Consider the following 19,540-nt stretch of genomic DNA (forward strand, 5'->3'; position numbering starts at 1 on the left):
TGTAGGAAGAATTGGGCCAAAGAAATTCTGAGAAATTCAGAATTGCTGTAGACTTTCCAGAGAAATTTGGTCCAGAGAAATTTACGAATTTTCTCTGGACTGAAATTTCTCTGGATCAAGGTTGAGGGACCTTAGACATTATGAAAATATTTGGTGTCCTTTATGCTATAAAATCATAATATTAGGGACCTTAAAAAAAAAGTCCCTAAAACTTATTAGTAGTTTATTCCATCTAATGTGAGAAAAACAGTAAATGACATAACAAAAAAGGGCATTATTGTAACTTTACCATCCCTTCCTTGTATAAAATAAATCCTCTCACCCTAACAAATCGTTCCAGTTTGGAGAGAGAAGAAACAGAAAGCATTTGCCAAACTTTAGTCCTTTTGTTTTGCTGAATCTGTTTTCTTACTCGACGGAAAACACCCAACACCACCCATAACAGCCACCGCCACCGCCACCGCTGACCTGTAAAGGGGTCGGAATTGGGATACAAAACCGCACAACCGTCGAAGCTAATGACTGATTTCATCGGCCAGTGTGGAGGCTACGCCGTCATCGACGGTGGCCTCGCTACAGAGCTCGAACGGCACGGTGCTAACCTCAACGACCCTCTCTGGAGCGCTAAATGCCTCGTCACTTCCCCTCAACTTATCAGAAGGGTAACCCAACTCTCTCCTTCTCATATTTTCACTTTGGTTTGTTTTGACAATTAAAAAAAAAAAAAAAAGGATAAATTACAAATGCACCTTTAAAATTTGATTAAAATACGGATAGTCCTTAGTTTTGAAAATTATATTTTACTTTTAAGGTTTCTAATTTCACAATAAATTACTCATTTTATTATATATTTTAATTAATAATTTAGATAATTTTATTATTATATAAAAAAATAATTATGAATTTTAATTTTTTAATTAATTATGTTAATTTTTTAAACGTGTGAAAAGTCAATTTTTTTTTTCATGTTTCCAAAATAGGCATGTCTCTGTTTCTTAGGGTTGGTTTGTGACGTGGATTGGTGATTGGTGTTTTTTTTTGGCTTTTTGACTGGGGTTAAAAAAATTTGTTGGGGGTGAATTTTTTTGTCTTTTTAAGTTTTGTGAAAGGAAAAAATGATAGAATTATAATTTAAATGTAATATTTTATTTTATTAATTTTTTAACTTATGTTATTTATTCATAATTATTTTAACCTAAATCATTATGCTAAACGAGTGCTTACTCTTTTTACTTTTAATATCCGGTGTGAGGTTTTTTTTTTGTTCATTGCGAGAATAAGGTCTTTCCAGTCATGTTTTGAAAGCAAAACTTAAAGTGAAGTCATGTTTTTGAAAAACAATTTTAGTTCTGAAAAATAAAGTTGAAAACAATCTGGATTTGAGAATTTTGTTTTAAAAATAGCATGAGTTTGATAAAAATCTTCTCTGGTGTTGAAGATGTTTTTGGTTTTGACAATGTTTCTGTTTTATACAATAATCATTTATAGAATACGGGAAATTCTACTCTTATACCATGTGCCTCTCTAATTATATTATTTTTTTTTAGTTACTTATCAAATTTTGGTTATGTCAAGGTTATGATTTTTTAAAATTATGATTAAGAAAATTTATGTTATTTTTTTTAATTATAATATGTATATGTACCCTAGCCTTTCCCATACTCATATGAAATTTCTCTGATTCTGCTCTGTTTTTGGTTTTGAAAAACAGTGTTCTATATATGACTATAAAATCATATATGCTTCCTATGTGGTTGTTTGGCATTTTTTTTATTTGATTTTTTGGAGTTGGCACTTTGGCTTATTTTGACAATTGAATTAAAAGTTATCCTTTTAGTTTTTATTTTATTTTATTTTTTCTTTAAATCACATCATTTTTATTTTATTTTATTTTTGTATATTTTTTTAAAAAAAAAAGTTAAAAAAAGTCAAAAAAATAGAGTTGCAATTTACTTTCTAAAATAGGTATTTTTTTAGCTTGGATTAAAAATTTCCTTTGACAAATTTTTTTAATTTTTTTAAATTTTATCAGAGAAAAAAAAGTGAAATAATTATAATTTAAATATGATATTTTATCTTATTAATTTATTTAATAAAATAGGCCTATCAAAATGCAGTGTTCTTTTTGAATTTTAATTTTTTAACTAAGAAAATATCTCAACCAAGATGTCCAAAGAGAAAATCAAGAAAAAATTAGTTCAGAAGGATATCAAAAGAAATCAGGACAAAAAAAATTAACTCATTCTTTCCCAAATATCCACTCATATTCCACCATAAAAAAATATTTACAAAAATATGAAAATGTGAATCACGCTTGTTGTACAAGCATTATTTTTAATTATTTTTTTACTTATTTTTGAATAATTTATAATTCCACATTTAAAAAAACAATAATTTATAATTCTCTATATGAATATCAATAACGTGAGATCGTAATTAGACATTGCTGTCTTTTATAAAAATTTAAAAATGTATTGTTATTATTATATTCTGACAGCGACGTGGCCTAGGTTATCCTCCTCTCCACCTAATTAGGTTTCTTCCAAATGACTCATGTTTTTTCAAGACAGTTGTTCACTTCATGCAAACGATTATTTTACATCTATTATACAAGTATTTTTTTTTTTTGATATTCCAGTATTCAGGTCAGTTTTCGCATACGTCGACTAATATTAGGATTTTAAAATTAATGACGGGACAAATCTTCAGTGATCCTAAGGTGAGACTCGGACTCGAAATCTGTGAATTTTATCCTACAGGTTTTACCATTCGGCCACTTGCTTGGGATTCATCTATTATATAGTATAATATATATTTTAAAACTATTTTCAAACTATTTGTATAAGTATGGAGTTATTTGGGATGATTTAAATAAGTATATTTTTTTTAATTTTTGCAAAAAAATATACAAAAAAATAAAAAATTAATGTAACTTAAAAATATAAAAAGATAAATAAGTGTATTTTTTTAGTATAACCCAAATATATAGTTTACAATAATACACTACTCCCATAAAAAAATACGACAATATAATATTATCATATTGCAATTATAAAATAACGAGGTTGGATTATTGGAGGAAGATAATCTAATAATGGTAGAAAATATTTTTTGATGAAAAATCATTTTGCACGGAATAACTTTCGTAAGCAATACTTTTAGTCGGTGGAGGTGGTGTCAGGTGACGTGTGATAGGGTGGTGGTGATGGTAGTGCCAGCCTGGGAAGGTGGTGATGTTTTAGTTTAATAAAAATTATTTTTTACTTATTAAAAGAAAAAACATTTTCTAGTAAACTTGTTTTTACGTTTTTGATTATACCAAATATCAGAAAAAATGCAACGCCCAAATAAGCGAGTGTAAGAGCACCAGCATCATTGCATTTTGTTCTTGGTATATTTCACTTAAGGCCATGTTTGTTTGGGCAGACTGGATTAACATTCCCATAACTAATAGTTCTAGGACTACGAATTCGTTGGATTATGTATCCTATCTTAACTAATAGTCAATTCGTACTTTAATTGTTTAACCAAATATCGGATTAATAATTTTATTAGACTATTAATCTAATCCCAAGCTCATGTCCACCCAAACAAACATGGCTTAAATGTTCCTGAAAACAGGGCAATTTTAGTCAGGTTTGGATTCAGACCAAAAAAAAGTTGGGTTTGGACCCAAACAGTGGTTGTTTGGCTAGAATTTTTTGGCCAAAAAAAGTACAAAACGATAAAATATCACATTTAAATCATAATTATATTTTATTTTTTCTTTAACAAAAATTAAAAAAATCAAACCAAATAAACTTTTATTCCCAAATTAAAATAATAAAAAAGTCAACTAAAAAAATCAATTGTCAAACGGCAGACTGTTGGTGGATAACTTGACCTGTCAATTATAATAGACCGATTGTACCCATTAAATATAAATGATAAATTTTTATCGAATACACTCTAGATAATCTTTGCTCGCGTGAAAATACACCTATATATTAGTTAGATCAACAATGTAACGAATGCAAACATGTATTTGGTATTTCACTCACTCATATCTCTATCTCCCAATAATTCTCGAGGCTTTTGTGCTATGGAATTAGAGTGTTGCTCGATTTATCATAACACTTTCGTGATTCGTTAGTAGAAGAAAAAAAACAAATGCGTAAATCATTTCTTTTTTCTTTCTAAAAGAGAGAGAGCCATAAATGGGTATGTTTTTTCTTGATGTGAAGGCTTTGAGCTGTGGGATTAATATTGTTCGATTCATTATTTAATGCACTGTATGCTAGTAGAAAAAAATGAATGTGAATCAATTTTTTAGTTCGTTCTGAGAAAAAAAAAAATCATAAACAAGAAAAAAAACCATAAACAGGTACGTTTTTTCTTGAACCACTCCTGCGTCATTTTGATTTCCTGCACAGATTAGATTCAGTTCAAGCAAGATGTTCTTGTATTCGTGTGTGTGCCTGTAACTGGGTACTATATATGACAGGTGCACCTTGATTACCTTGAAGCCGGTGCAAATATCATTATATCTTCATCTTACCAGGTGATGATGTCGTCTCTTCGCGTCTTCATTCTAGTTTAATACAAAAGATAACCATCATGTCAGGGGCGGTCCTTCCACTAGGCAATTTAAGTGCTCCTAATAAGGCTTCAAATTTTCTGAGACCTCAAAACAGGAGTCTTGAAAGTGCTTTGTGCATGTAACAGGCTACACTTCAGGGATTTGAGGCAAAGGGCTTATCGAGAGTAGAAGGAGAAGCTCTGCTTAGAAAAAGCGTTGAAATAGCGTGTGAGGCACGGGAGATATATTACAGCAGAGATGCCAAAGTTTCTTCGGATGTCATAGAAAACAGAGAGAATCTGAAACAACATCCAGTCTTTGTGGGAGCTTCTGTGGGAAGTTACGGAGCTTATCTTGCTGATGGTTCAGAATATAGGTGTGTTTCTCATATTTTTTCTCTTGATTTGCATGTTAATTTAAGTTGTTTGTTTTAAGCTCGAGCTCACGTTTAGCTCATTTATGTAATTGAGTTGACTCGAGCTGAGCTTAAGCTTGATTTTTTAAGCTCAATTTGAGCTCGAGCTCAACCAATTTTCAGCGAGGTGAGCTCAAAATTCTCAAAGCTTACCTCATCTCGCTCGCAACCCTAACCACAAGGCTGCGGTGGGTAGCAGGTGCCATTGCGCTAGGTCATGACATATCTAGAAGATACATAACCCACCCACCCCCCCCAAAAAAAAAAAAAAATAAATAAATAAATAAAATAGAATAAAATTGGAGTGAAGAGGTGGGTGATTTTAGACTTAAAAACTGGCTCAATTAGAGTAGGATCTATGGTGACATCATCATCACTGCAGAAAGTTTGGAAATTTTACTCTGGTCTTGATTGATGTTTTTGGTAATAACATGTATTGCTGCTGTCCCCCTTCACAGTGGGATCTATGGTGATGCTGTCACTTTGGAAACTTTGAAAGATTTTCACCGGAGGCGGGTTCAAGTTCTAGCTGAATCGGGAGCTGACCTAATTGCATTTGAAACCATTCCAAACAAATTGGAAGCCAAGGTACTTTCTTCTGATGAGTTCGCCATTTAAGCCAAGTTCAGGTTCTAGCTGAATCAGATGTTTTATTTCTTGATTTTTGTCGGGTTTTAATGCAGGCCTATGCTGAGCTTCTTCAGGAAGAAGACATAAAGATACCTGCCTGGTTTTCTTTCAATTCTAAGGACGGTACTAATGTGGTGAGTGGTGATTCAATATCAGAGTGTGCCTCAATAGCTGATTCATGTAAGCCAGTTGTTGCTGTTGGAATCAACTGTACCCCACCCAGGTTTATTCATGGACTGATTCAAGCAATTCGAGAGGTATATTGATGATTAAATTTTAAGGTTTATTTTTTTATTTTATTTTATTTATTTATTTATTTTTGTGTGTGTGGATTCGGATACCTATTGAGATACTTAATGCTTTTATCGCTAATTAATCTTTCAGGTAACAGCTAAACCGATACTTATATATCCCAACAGTGGTGAGACCTATGATGCTGACCGCAAGGAGTGGGTGGTGAGTCATCTCCTCTCCTTGTCTCTACATTCAAAAATTTCAGTTGCCAGGCCTCTTGAACTCATCTTCTATGAAATTCAGTCTTAGATCATTAATTTCTTGGTTTGGATGAATTAAACTAAGCTAGGGTTTGCTTTTTATTGGGAAGCCCTAGCATAATACATGTGAGTTGATTTAAGGTGTTATAACAATGCTCGCCTAAAATGTGTTTTAGGGTTCCAAAACCAAAAGCTTGATATGAAGCAATTGCTAAGATTCCATGCACTAATGAATAATCATTCAAAATTGCTTCATATTGATGATTCGAGCGTCATGGTTGGAGGAAAAATGATTTCTCTCACGCAGTTTGAATCAATTCTCAGTTTTATTGTTTCTGTCATATTTTCGTTATATCATAGAGCTTTGAGTCAGAATTCACTTCTAGGGGATTCTAGACTCACATTAGTGGGAGTTTCATGTTTGTACTGCCTCCAGTAGACATTTGGATCTGTCAGATCCTTTTTCGTGTGTGTTTCGTATACTGCAAAAATGTTGAAAGTGTTTCATTGCAGCAATCGACTGGAGTTGTAGATGAAGATTTTGTGTCGTATGTTGGGAAGTGGTGTGAAGCCGGGGCTTCTCTTATTGGAGGTTGCTGCAGGACTACCCCTAATACTATCAGAGCTATATCTAAGGCTCTCTCCAGCAGATCTTCTTCTGTTACCACTCTGGAGTTCTAGGACTGACTTTGTGACAGAGATTGGAACAAACATGTACCCTTTTTAAGTTTCTGTATGAAAAAATACTAGTCTTCAGTTTTTATGTATGTGCTTGCCATGCTTACATTGGTTTCATGAATAAGAAACAATAAATTTAATAAAATCTAGATCCAATTTCAAACGCGATGGGCCAGGTAGTAGTTAAAAGAGACCACGGACTTGCACATCAAAAATCAAAGCTTATACCGCAAGTGAAAATATGATACAGGAAAAGAAATAAAATAGAGTAACAGAAGAAATAAAGAAAGATGGAAAGAAGTGAATCACGAAAAAATTGAATTATGTTTCAATGAATTCACCAATCAAGGCCACGGCTAATGATATTCGGAAAATAAATTTAAAAAAAGAAAAAAGAAAAAGAAAATAAAACCCCTACATACTAGTGGTGCTGAGAGAATAGTTTTCCTGTACTATCTTCATAGTCTAGGGAAAATGGGATCAATAAAAGCATGGGGCATTGGGTCAGAGAGCCAGAGTTTTGCTAGATGATGATGGGATGTGGTGCCGCGATGAACTTCTTCAATCAGCCAAATGTTGGCTTCAGCTTTACAAGGATGAAAGATGGTATCCAATGGTCTATCTTCATCCTCGCCACCAATTCTCATTTTGTCCCACTGGATTAGCAGAATATTGGTGAGATAATGCAGGGGTTGCCCATATAACTTCTTAATGGATTTGGATAATCCAGTCCATGAGTTAAATGGAATAACAGAACCGCGAAGGGTGGGGATTGGAATCTGCTTCATATAGTTTTGATACATTTGTGCCCTTCTGATCACCGTTTCTGCATTGTAAAACACAGTTTGTGCAAAGCAGTGATTGTGAGAAAGTAGAGAAGTCATATGATGATGATGAAGTAAGGCCAAACCTTCAACATAGTTTAAAACAATACAAAACATCTCAGAAATTTAATAAGATCGGGGAAAAACCTTCAATATGTCGTGGTGGAACAGTAAGTTGTAAAAACAGTTCAATAACCAATACAGAAACCTGACAAGATATGATGTGTGTGAATACCTTCAGAACTTTTTTCTTCAGGAGGTTGATCAATTGTGAAGTTGCTATTTGACTGGTTGCTGCCAGACCCATCATCATTTGCATCAGAAGAAGAAGAGGATTCGTCTGATAATATGACATCCACCTGATCATCCCATGCTATTGATCTCTTCATGCTTTACAGAAATGCAGTCTTGGATTGAAACAATCACCTATTAGGTACTTCAATAGGAGAAAACCTTCACACAGTTGAAATGACGAAAAATAGACTAAAGTGCTAACCATAAAGCACTAATACCTTACAATTTTACATCTATAAGATGGAAGAAATTCAATAGATTACAAACTGCTAGGGAAAATGCTACTCTAACTTAGGATTTATGCAAAATTTATTTACAAACTGGTGTAACAGCTTACAAATATTTGCCACATCAGACTATGCTTAAATTGATTCTACCCCAGATAATGAAATATACGTATATATTTATACATAAATACTGGCCCTTTAACCATTGTACTTTTTTTTAAAAATCAAAATTAAACAAATAGTGTACGGACAAACTCATTCCCAAACTACAGTCAAATGTGGTTAGCAATCATGTTTTTCTTGAAAAGTGTTATTGTTAATAATGTTTTAATTTTGAATACAAAAAATGTAAAAGGGTTGAAGAACCCATATATATAACTATAAAGTATCTCTAGAGGTGTAAAACACTTTCAGACCAGAATTATACAAAATTGAACTATATAATCAAAACAACATCCTATATAGCTGCAACAAATTTGCTACAAATCAAAATTATATATACCTCATAACAGGTCTTATCAATCATGATGCCACATTATTGTGAAGGATACAGTTTAATTCAATTCCATATCATTAACTCCAAAATTCTTTTAATTTGGTTTAGCATTGCCTATTTTCACTTTCAATTAATCGAATTTCATGTGAGAGTGCTTTTAAGTATCATGGTGTTAGTTTCCCAAGATCTATGTTTTGTTTCAAACATTCAACAAACTGGAGAAGCAACTGGGCTAACCAGAACCAAATCACCATATCTTACTGACATCATAAATCCATTGATCTTAAAACTATTCCCATTTGCTTAAAATTCAGCATAAGAAAAAATTCCCACTACCAATGATCTTAAATTGTTTCTCAACTTCGCTGTGTCACACCAAACATAGTAAATGTTGCAATTTTGATTACATAAAACACACACACACACACACACACACACACACACAAAAAGATAAAATACAAAAAACAAAAACAAAAACCCATTTAGAAGAACTAAACTTTGATTGAAACAACCGTTCCTATTTTCTAAAATCACAAGGAAGTTGGTCAATAATTCTTATGGATATTAAAACTTACCCAAAAGAGTGCAGAGGGGCAAGAGACGAATTTGATCCGAAAGCTCTTCGAAGTGGTGAATAATCACAGAAACACCATCCCTGCAGGTAAGAAACACAAGAAGAAGCTGAGAAAACTGAGGATCTGAAATGGAATTGTGCTATAACAGAACATAACGATGAAACAGAGAATTCATGTTGATTATCAACAACACAATTATACCAAAATGTATACAAATAAATCGCCTAAGCAAGATACGTAGAGAGAGAAACCTTGAGATGGATAACTGTTCAGCAATTCAACTGTTAATTCTTGAACCCTAGGGCCATTGTTTTGCATTGCGGTTTGTCCGGTTCACAATCATTCGTCACTGGGTTGACCCCGAACTCATATATTAAAAAGAAAATATCATAAAATATATATATATTTTTTTTAATTTTTAGATTTGATTCTACGACAATGCTACGTAACTCAAATTTTGTGGTTCAAATGGCCAAAACGACGTCGTTTTGAGTACAAAACAACATAAAAATGGCCAAAACGATATCGTTTTGGCCATTTGAGTCACTTTTAAGGCACAAAATTTGAGTTACGAGACATTTTTCTTGATTCTATTACAATGAATTTCAATCTAAAGAATATTAAATACAATACAAATATTTTTACAAAGAAATTTTTAAAGTGGGAGAGAAAATTTCAATTAATATATTGGGTAGAGAGTCAAATTATACCGACCTTTGAGTGAGATGCAGAAGTTCTGACTAATCGAACCAATCCATGTTATAAAATTAAAAGTTAATAACTATATAATTGAGTTGGCACACAATATATATATATATATATATACATACATATATTAAGTGCATTTTATATTTTAAAATATAAAATATATATATACATAATTTGATTATTCTCTCCATCCTAAAGTAATGGTCTCTTTTAGAAATCTAACTTTTTTGATAGTACAATTATTGAATTTAAAAAAAATTAATTTTTTAAAATTACCCTTTGATAGTACATTTTTTTTGGAGAATATCAATGTCATAATTGTATTTTTTATATTATTAATGAATTTAAAAGAAGGCAAAATAAGAAATTTATATTATTTTTGTACTTAATTTTGGAAAAAGAACTAATATTTTGAGATAATGAAAACTGAAATAAGGGACTAATATTTTAAAACGGAGGTAGTATATAATTATCTCACACATAAATGTCACATTTCTGTTGGGCTTTGAGTCGGACTATATTTTAGCCCCATTGAACACGAGGTCCATCATTGAACCATATGCAGTCCAATCTATTTGACTTTAAGCCCAGCCCACTATAAATTTGGTAATGTACAAGCATTCATATCATTGTGATTGTGAAAGAAATTAAAATTTTTGTTGGTGACAATTTAAATAATGAAACTTACGTCAAAGTTTAAATCTTATTAATTATCAAAATAATAGTACTTAATTTACACACACAGTTGCTTTGCTAGGTATTGTCTTTTTCAAATCATTTTGTGAGATTATGAGACTTATCATTGTTGTAAGAGAGATGATAAACTAAATAATATATCTAAAATTTTGAATTTGACGGCAACTAAAACATTGTACGTTTCTTTCCTGTTGATTGTACTGTAAAACTGACAACTCAAGGAATCATGTAGCAAAACAAGATCCCCTCCTTAACTTTTTTCCATGACTTTTTACTTGTAGTGCTATTGGGTATATTTTTAGGCTTAATTTTTATAATCCAAACCGTTTATATTTTAAAATTTGTTGATTATATTATACCTGTAAAAAATCAAATTGATCAGATATCAGAAAGTATGTGTTCGGATCATCGAATTAAAAATCATTTTTAAAAAAATTTAATAAACAGTTTTTCGAATACATACTTTTTGATATCCGATCAACTTGATTTTTTACAGGTATAATATACTTAATAAATTTTAAAATGTGAACGGTTCGAATCATCGAAATTAAGCCTAAAAGTGAGCCCAATTACCTAGCAAGTAAGAAGTCAAGGAGAGTAGGTAAGGAGAGGATCCTGAGTCGCAAAACATTCGGGATAGAACACAATCCACAATTAAAAAACAAAAAAAAGGGGGGCCAATATGTGGTTGGATTTTGGCAATCTTCTCTTCCATTCTTTTATGGTGGTTGAATTCCTTTAATGCATGGAGAGGGACATGCCATTGGGGGGGATGGATGTGATCCCAAGGATGATGCCATTGAGTTATTAGTGAATTTATCCTTGGAAAATGAAATTTTAAAAAAAAAATTATACAGAAATTCAATTAGAATGATATCATAATGATATTTTTAAAGGGGTAAATTACACTTGTAATTTTTGTAATTTGTATCATGTATCAATATAGTTTTTATAATTCTAATTGCTTTAATTTTGTCTTTAAAATTTTCATATTGTATTAATTTAGTTAAAATGATAATGCCTCTTCAAAAATTAAATTAAAATTAAGAGATAAAATAATCTATTAATTCTTTTTAAAATGATTCAGCATTCAATTTAAAATGGTCAATTCCTTCATAATGAACCAATTTATCCTTAATTTCTATCCAATTTTTTTATGAATATTATTACTAATTAGGCAGAATTAAAAAATTAAAGGCAAAATTAATATAATTAGATAAATTACATAGATCACATGTATAATTTGTTCTTTTTTAAAATAACAGGCCATTTTGAAGAGTCTTCAGTTTAAAATAATAAGAAGATCTAAATGTGTAATATCATTCCATTAAATTTTCAAAATAAAATTTCTTTTTCTTCTGTTTATGTATCATTAAATTTATGATAGAGATATGTCCATTTCGCATCCATTGCAATCTCTAACTAACGAGAAATCATGGCATTCAAATTATAAGAACCATTTGAAAGTTTCTTGAAAATTGAGACTGCAATACCCCAATGGAAAATGACACATCAATTCAACAAATAGCTCACTAGTGTAATCCATATTTTCAGAAACTTTTTTAAAAATAATCAAACAAATTTTATCTAAATTATTTTTAAAAATTCAAAAATTTATTAAAAGTGCTTCCACATTTTTTTTTCATTTCTCGTCTTTTATTTTATTTTATTTTTTAAAATCATTATTCAAATCTACAATCCAACACAATCTAAAAATAACTTGAAAAAATAAAATAAAATAAAATCTAATGTATTTTGCATTCCTGCGAACAACGATCCTCCTCTAACTTGATCCACTTTACAGAAAATTATTAAGTATTTTTAAAGTATCATGTATTCATATTCTTGTACCAATCATCATTTATTATATTTTCTCATAGTACTTAATATAAAATTATAACATCTCGTATTCTCTTTCAATTATAATATTATAAAATATTACATGACCGTACATATTGTTCTATTTTTATTTTCTATAATAGATTTTATGATTATTTCTTGACTGTAGAATTATTGGTCCCTCCAAGGAAAAGAGGTGTCCAAATCAATGGAAAATCATTGGGTAGCTTGTGACATATCTATATAGGTATTATCTTTATAATTATAAGGTTATGTTTGACAATTACATATTTTAGTTAAAAAAATTTAAAGATTATTATAAATTATCACATTATTTTTTTTTATTTTTTTGTATATTTTTTCATAAAAAAATCAAGAAGTTATTAAAATAATTTGTTCTCAAACGAGGCTACCAAAAAGCCAAAAAGTCATTATAAGTTGTAATATTATTCTTTCTATTTTTTTACACATTTTTTTTGTAAAACGTCAAAAAATTACTAAAATAATTTGTTCTCAAATGAGACTTAAATAAATTTATAATAAATTAGTAGTAATACGCGATTTGTGTGCAATTTAAATAAGTAAAAATAAAAAAATAATAATAATAAAATTAATATTATAATATGTACTCAGCTTAATGGTATGAGCATTTACGTATAGGTCTTAATAGGTGCATATAATAATTAATGACTTTTTTTAATCAAATATTATTAAAAAAACGTTATTAATTGTTAATTTTCAGTGATAGTTTAAAAATTGTTACAAAAAATGTCATTAATTGTAAGTTTTAACAATTGTTTAAAAAAATCGTCATAGAAAAGTCACTAATTTTCAATTTTTAGCGACAGTTTGAAAAATTTATCACAAAAAAGTCATTAATTGTAAGTTTTAGTGACAATTTATAAAAACCGTTATAAAAAAGTCACGAATGATCAATTTTTAGCGACATGCAAAAAATCGTCAAAAAAATATTTTTAACGACCATTTTATTAAGATTTATTTTCAATAAGACTTGATGAGAATTAAGTCCAACTATTAGGACCTATTATTATTTACTATAAATGGGTATGAGTCCTCTTATCATAAACCCATGAGGAGAACAAAAGTTTCATTACTCCAGTTGAGATATTCACTTAATAATAATATAGATAGATAAATAAAAACAGAAAATTTTAAATATGCACAATTACATCATAGAATTAGACACAATCTTTTTATATGAAATGAATACCACTAACAAAAAAGATATGCACCCATAAATAGTGGATGTATGTTTGAGACCAATCGAATTATGTATATACATATTGTTCTATTTATATTTTCTATAATAGATTTTATGATTATTTCTTGACTGTAGAATTATTGGTCCCTCCAAGGAAAAGAGGTGTCTGAAATCATTGGGTAGCTTGTGACATATCTATATAGGTATTATCTTTATATTTATAAGTTTCCTTTGACAATTACATATTTTAGATAAAAAAATTTAAAAATTATTATAAATTATCACATTATTCTTTTTATTTTTTTACATATTTTTTCATAAAAAATCAAGAAGTTATTAAAATAATTTATTCTCAAACGAGGCTATCAAAAAGCTAAAAAGTCATTATAAGTTGTTATATTATTCTTTTTATTTTTTTACATATTTTTTTCGTAAAAAGTCAAAAAATTACTAAAATAATTTGTTCTCAAACGAGACTTAAATAAATTTATAATAAATTAATAGCAATACGCGATTTGTGTGCAATTCAAATAAGTAAAAATAAAAAATAATAATAATAAAATAATATTATAATATGTACTCAGCTTAATGGTATGAGCATTTACGTATAGGTCTTAATAGGTGCATATAATAATTAATGACTTTTTTATCAAATATTATTAAAAAAACGTTATTAATTGTTAATTTTCAGTGATAGTTTAAAAATTGTCACAAAAAATGTCATTAATTATAAGTTTTAGCAATTGTTTAAAAAAATCGTCATAGAAAAGTCACTAATTTTCAATTTTTAGCGACATTTTGAAAAATTTATCACAAAAAGGTTATTAATTGTAAGTTTTAGTGACAATTTATAAAAATCGTTATAAAAAAGTCACTAATAATCAATTTTTAGCGACATACAAAAAATGGTCACAAAAAATTATTTTTAACGACCATTTTACTAAGATTTATTTTCAATAAGACTTGATGAAAATTAAGTCCAACTATTAGGACCTATTATTATTTACTATAAATGGGTATGAGTCCTCAATTGAGACAAAAGTTTATCATAAACCCATGAGGAGAACAAAAGTTTCATTACTTCAATTGAGACATTCACTTAATAATGGCCCTGTTTGGTAGAGCTGTGGGAAAGTGCTTATAACTTATGTCTAAACAGCTTATAGCTTATAACTATAAACATAAGCTGATTTCTGACATATAAATTAAGCATCTCCTGCCCCACTCAAAGAATAAGCTGATTTCTGACTTCCAAAAAGCTATAAGCTATAAGTTATAAGTTAAACCAAACACATCAAAATAACTTAAATTAAGCTAAAAGGTGAAATAAGCTGCTTTTAAGCTACACCAAACAGGCACAATAATATAGATAGATAAATAGAAATAAGAGATTTTAAATGTGCACAATTACATCATAGAATTAGACACAATCTTTTTTGTATGAAATGAATACCACTAACAAAAAAGATATGCACCCATAAATAGTGGAGGTATGTTTGAGATTGAACTTGACATATTGTGTACTTCTATCAACAAATGAATCTAATTTATACAATTCAAATTTTAGATTTTTAGATTTTTTTTTTTTTTTTGAATTTATAGCATTGTCTCTCTAAGAGTAATTTTGGATATAAACTTGTTATAAAAAGATGTATCGGAAAATAAAAAAATAATATAATTTAAATAAATCAATAAACAACTTATTTATCATGTTAGCAAATCAACTCATACTCAATTTTAAGAGAGTTGCATCCCAAACGTAGAAGAAGTGAACAATTAATTCAGATCCAGTGCTATATCATGCAAAACACTGCATATGCCAAATGCATATAAATGTGGACAATGACTGGTGATGAAATCCTTGCGTAGTTTTGAATATCTAAAGACCAAAACAAAGTCAGAGAGAGAGAGAGGGGGGGTGTATTGAAATGGGGCCCTAAAAGCAGGAAAAGAAGAAAAGAAAAAGAAAGGGGGAGAGATGGAGAGAGAGAATGGGCAGGAAAATCAGAGCAGAATGCTAAACCTTGACCGCCTCGTAAACCTAGATTTCTGTTATGTTCTGTCCTCAATGATTCACCATTTGTCTGCGGTTTATTGAACAATAAAGTCACCTAAATCTTCTTCGATTACTTTTATGTTTTCTTCGACGGAAAAATTATAAATCAATGTAAATTTTTAAAAATAATTTTAAACTAATGAAAAAATTTATCAACTTTAATAATTAAAATTATAAATTTTTATAAATTTAAAAATATTTTATAAAATTATCATTTATGATTTATAATTTTTTCAATTTTATTTTGCTATGTCTTGCGTGAGATATTTGCTAATGAATGTTTTATGTGATGACATACAAAGTTAGCTATAATTATTTTTTAAATAAACATTATGAAAATATTGCCCAAAAAAAAGATAAATTTATGTGTGATTTTTAATACTTATTTCAATTATTTTATGCACTTTTTTAACTATATAATATAATTAGGATTTTAGTTTATGATTTATTATAACTGTCATTTTAAATCATTTTGTTTGTTGATATAATTTATATAAATAAAAATCTATTTCTTCAATTTTAATAATTAAAAAACAATAAATGATATTTACATATCAAAGTAATAGAATTTATGCTATTAGACAATAATATGGGGTTATGTCATAAATATTATAGTAATATTCGTGAAAGAAATTCATTTTAAGTGTAATTCAAATTATACTAAATTTAAATCTATTATGCTTTTATGATATATATATATAAATATATAGTATTTTTGTTTGTTGCAATATTTATGATAATTTCAAATAATGATTAATTTATCCATGATTGAAGGCAAGTTTAAGCTATGTTCTTTTAGAACAAAGTGTTGGTTGCCGGTTGGTATGTAGTCCACATTATGGTTTTACTCACTTGAGGTTCTCATTGTTTTATCATTTGGCTGCTAAAAAGAACTTTAAATAGAAACAAAAGAGACACACAACAAAAAGAAGTTTCATTTGTTATTTCCAAGAAATCACTCACGCAAACATAACTCACTTCATAAGCACATTTTTGTTTCGTTTGAGAACCAAAACTACCACATCTCTGTGTCATATTTTTTTTTTTTTTTTTGAACACTCTTTGTCTCATTTGGACCAATTTTTCATGTGTAGAATACTAAATAACAACCCATCCATTTAATAAATATTTTTTTTATTGTTATTATAATTGAAAAAAGAAGTTGACATGGAGTCGAGAAGGATCTCCACATGTATTTTTGTGCAAGCAAAATTGAAACTGTTAAGAATGTAATGTTTTTGGAAGATGGTCAAAAGTTGATTTTTTGATTTTTTTTACTGTTTCATGTGAAAGGTGATGAAAGAAATAAGAGTGATATTAAGAGAGTAAGAGAAACTCTTGTATATTGAATATCTGAAGTTGTAAGAAGGGACTCCATTTATAGGAGTTGTGTGATACAACATTATGATGAAAGTGGAGCATAAAATAAAATAAAGTAGCCGAAAGCAGCCGAAAGTGAGGCACTGCTCTGGCATCCTATAACTATGTATGATTAATATATGCATTACAATAGTATAATATATACATGCTAATATAATATAATATTATGATACATACATATTAATATAATACATTAACAGCCCCCTTCAAACTCAAGAAGGACAAACATCAACCAACTGGAGTTTGGAGACAAGTTCAACGAAGCGGCCAGGAGAATGAGCTTTGGTGAAGATATCAGCAGGTTGATCAACAGAAGAAATCGGATGGAGATGGACTGTACCATGAGCGACGTGTTGACGAATAAAATGGCAGTCAATCTCAATGTGCTTGGTGCGATCATGAAAAACATCATTGTGAGCAATTTGAAGAGCACTGTGATTGTCACAAAAGAGGTCAGTAGCACCAGAGGGGGTAACACCCATGTCAGCGAGGAGCCAACGAAGCCAGAGAAGTTCTTGAGTAGCATCAGCAAGAGCACGGTATTCGGCCTCGGTACTGGAACGAGCAGTAAGAGATTGTTTCTTGCTGCGCCAAGAAATAAGAGAATCACCCAGAAAAAAGCAGAACCCAGTAGTAGAGCGCCGGTCAGTAGGATCGCCAGCCCAATCAGCATCTGAGAAAGCACGAAGCTGAAGAGATGAGCGGGCGGAATAATGAAGACCATGAAACAGGGTGCCTTTGAGATACCGAAGGATACGAAGCAAGGCAGCATAATGAGGGGTACGAGGAGCTGACATAAACTGGCTGACAATATGAACGGCATAGGCAATATCAGGACGAGTGACTGTGAGATAGAGAAGACTGCCAACCAGCTGACGATAGAGTGTAGCATCAGAGAGAAGAGTGCCATCAAGAGGTGTAAGACGACTCTGAGGTTCCAGGGGAGTAGAGGTAGTCTTGCAATCCGTAAGACCAGCACGTGTAAGAAGATCAGAGGTATACTTAGCCTGAGAGAGAAAAGAACCCGTAGAATCATGGAAGATTTCAAGACCCAAGAAATAGCTGAGAGGACCAAGATCTTTCATCTCGAAATGATGGCTAAGAAACTGTTTAAGGCGAAGAATACCATCGATATCATCACCGGTGATAATCATGTCATCTACATAAAGTAAAAGCAGGGTGGTCCCTTGAGCTGTTTTTCGGATAAAAAGAGCAGTATCATAAGAGCTGGAGGTGAAACCACATTTCTGAATAGTGGAGCTGAACTTGGCAAACCAAGCACGGGGAGCTTGTTTGAGACCATATAAAGCACGCCGAAGTTTGCAGACTTGATGCGGGAGATAAGTAGACCCAGGGGGAGGTTGCATGTAGACCTCCTCGAGAAGAACACCATTAAGAAAAGCATTTTTCACGTCCAGTTGATAAAGATCCCATTGGCAAACGGTAGCAACAGCAATCAAGCTGCGAACAGAGGTGAGACGAGCAACAGGAGCAAAGGTCTCCTCATAATCAATACCATATTCTTGATTGAAGCCTTTTGCAACAAGGCGGGCTTTGTAACGCTCAATAGATCCATCAGAACAAGTCTTGATTTTGTATACCCATTTGCAGCCAATGGCAGTCTTGCCAGGAGGAAGATCAACAATGTCCCAAGTATGAGTTTTGTCTAAAGCCTGCAATTCATCAGTCATGGCTTGCTGCCAAAGAGGATTAGAGCGAGCCTCACGATAGGAGGTCGGTTCATAAGTAGAAAAAACAGTAGAACCAACAATAAAGTCACGAAGACGAGTAGAAGGTTGGGTTACCCGATGTGGTCGAGCAGAGGGAGGAGGAGCCAGAGGAAGAGACTCAGCAGGAGAGGAGGATCCCGATGGAGCAAGAGCAGGACCATCAGAGGGAGCAGGTGCAGGGGACAAACCGGTAGGCAAGGCGATCTCGAGAGAGGATGGCAGGGGCGGTGGAGCAAACAGATCAGAAAACTCGAGAGAGGGTGGCAAGGGTGGTGGAGAAAGGTCATCAGAAAAAAGATCTGTGGAAGGGTCAGTAAAAAAAAAAGAGGGTGAGGGAATGGACAAACGGAAGAGAGAGAGAGAGGAAAACATTTTGTGTTCCCAAAAGACCACATGTCGAGAGATACGAAGTCGTTGGGAGAGAGGATCCCAACAACGATACCCCTTATGTTCAATACCATACCCCAAGAAGCAACAAAGGCGGGAACGAGGTTCAAGTTTGGTACGTTCATGAGGTTGGAGAAGAACAAAACAGGCAGAGCCAAAGACTCTAAGGTTGGTGTAGGGAGGACGGGTGCCATGCAGACGCTCATAAGGAGTGTGATTCTGAATGACAGGGGTAGGGATACAATTGATAGTGTAAGTAGCAGTGAGAGCTGTCTCTCCCCAAAAATGTTCCGGACAAGAGGAAGACAAAAGAAGAGCGCGAGTAGTGTCG

The 19,540-nt window shown here is 31.3% G+C and overlaps 2 protein-coding genes across 10 annotated transcripts; one reads left to right on the forward strand and one right to left on the reverse strand.

Moving 5' to 3' along the window:
* Window positions 1–296: 296 nt before the first annotated feature.
* On the forward strand, window positions 297–6,920 carry LOC114307024 (homocysteine S-methyltransferase 2). 2 transcript variants are annotated; one of them, XM_028252369.2, is made up of 7 exons: window positions 297–662; window positions 4,484–4,540; window positions 4,705–4,934; window positions 5,432–5,561; window positions 5,657–5,860; window positions 5,988–6,059; window positions 6,611–6,920. In XM_028252369.2, exons 1-7 carry the CDS (start codon window positions 519–521, stop codon window positions 6,776–6,778), a joined length of 1,005 nt encoding a protein of 334 aa, XP_028108170.2. In that variant the 5' UTR covers window positions 297–518; the 3' UTR covers window positions 6,779–6,920. The 2 variants fall into 2 exon arrangements, with proteins under 2 accessions (XP_028108170.2, XP_028108171.2); XM_028252370.2 differs by lacking the exon at window positions 4,484–4,540 and having other exon boundaries at window positions 334–662.
* Window positions 6,921–7,066: 146 nt separating this feature from the next.
* On the reverse strand, window positions 7,067–9,566 carry RDM1 (RNA-DIRECTED DNA METHYLATION 1). 8 transcript variants are annotated; one of them, XM_028252372.2, is made up of 4 exons: window positions 9,443–9,566; window positions 9,192–9,271; window positions 7,835–8,006; window positions 7,067–7,601 (listed from the first exon to the last, which is right to left on the reverse strand). In XM_028252372.2, the coding sequence occupies exons 3-4, from the start codon at window positions 7,986–7,988 to the stop codon at window positions 7,234–7,236; spliced, it is 522 nt and encodes a 173-aa protein (XP_028108173.1). In that variant the 5' UTR covers window positions 7,989–8,006; window positions 9,192–9,271; window positions 9,443–9,566; the 3' UTR covers window positions 7,067–7,233. The 8 variants fall into 8 exon arrangements, with proteins under 8 accessions (XP_028108173.1, XP_028108172.1, XP_028108174.1 ...); XM_028252371.2 differs by having other exon boundaries at window positions 7,835–8,035; window positions 9,443–9,565; XM_028252373.2 differs by having other exon boundaries at window positions 7,835–8,052; window positions 9,443–9,561.
* Between the last annotated feature and the right edge of the window lie 9,974 nt (window positions 9,567–19,540).

The sequence above is a fragment of the Camellia sinensis genome, chromosome 6 (genome assembly GCF_055761805.1).
Source record: "Camellia sinensis isolate YWXY chromosome 6, ASM5576180v1, whole genome shotgun sequence".
NCBI classification, from domain to species: Eukaryota; Viridiplantae; Streptophyta; class Magnoliopsida; order Ericales; family Theaceae; genus Camellia; species Camellia sinensis.

What these genes read in the sequence shown, in the direction of transcription:
- RDM1 (XM_028252372.2), bottom strand. Translation starts at nt 7,988, where the DNA reads ATGAAGAGATCAATAGCATGGGATGATCAGGTGGATGTCATATTATCA. An exon ending in TGAAGAAAAAAGTTCTGAAG is followed by an intron (nt 7,602 to 7,834) that starts GTATTCACACAC and finishes TTTACAATGCAG; the next exon opens with AAACGGTGATCAGAAGGGCA.
- LOC114307024 (XM_028252369.2), top strand. Translation starts at nt 519, where the DNA reads ATGACTGATTTCATCGGCCAGTGTGGAGGCTACGCCGTCATCGACGGT. An exon ending in GCTGATGGTTCAGAATATAG is followed by an intron (nt 4,935 to 5,431) that starts GTGTGTTTCTCA and finishes CCCCCTTCACAG; the next exon opens with TGGGATCTATGGTGATGCTG. An exon ending in CAAACAAATTGGAAGCCAAG is followed by an intron (nt 5,562 to 5,656) that starts GTACTTTCTTCT and finishes GTTTTAATGCAG; the next exon opens with GCCTATGCTGAGCTTCTTCA.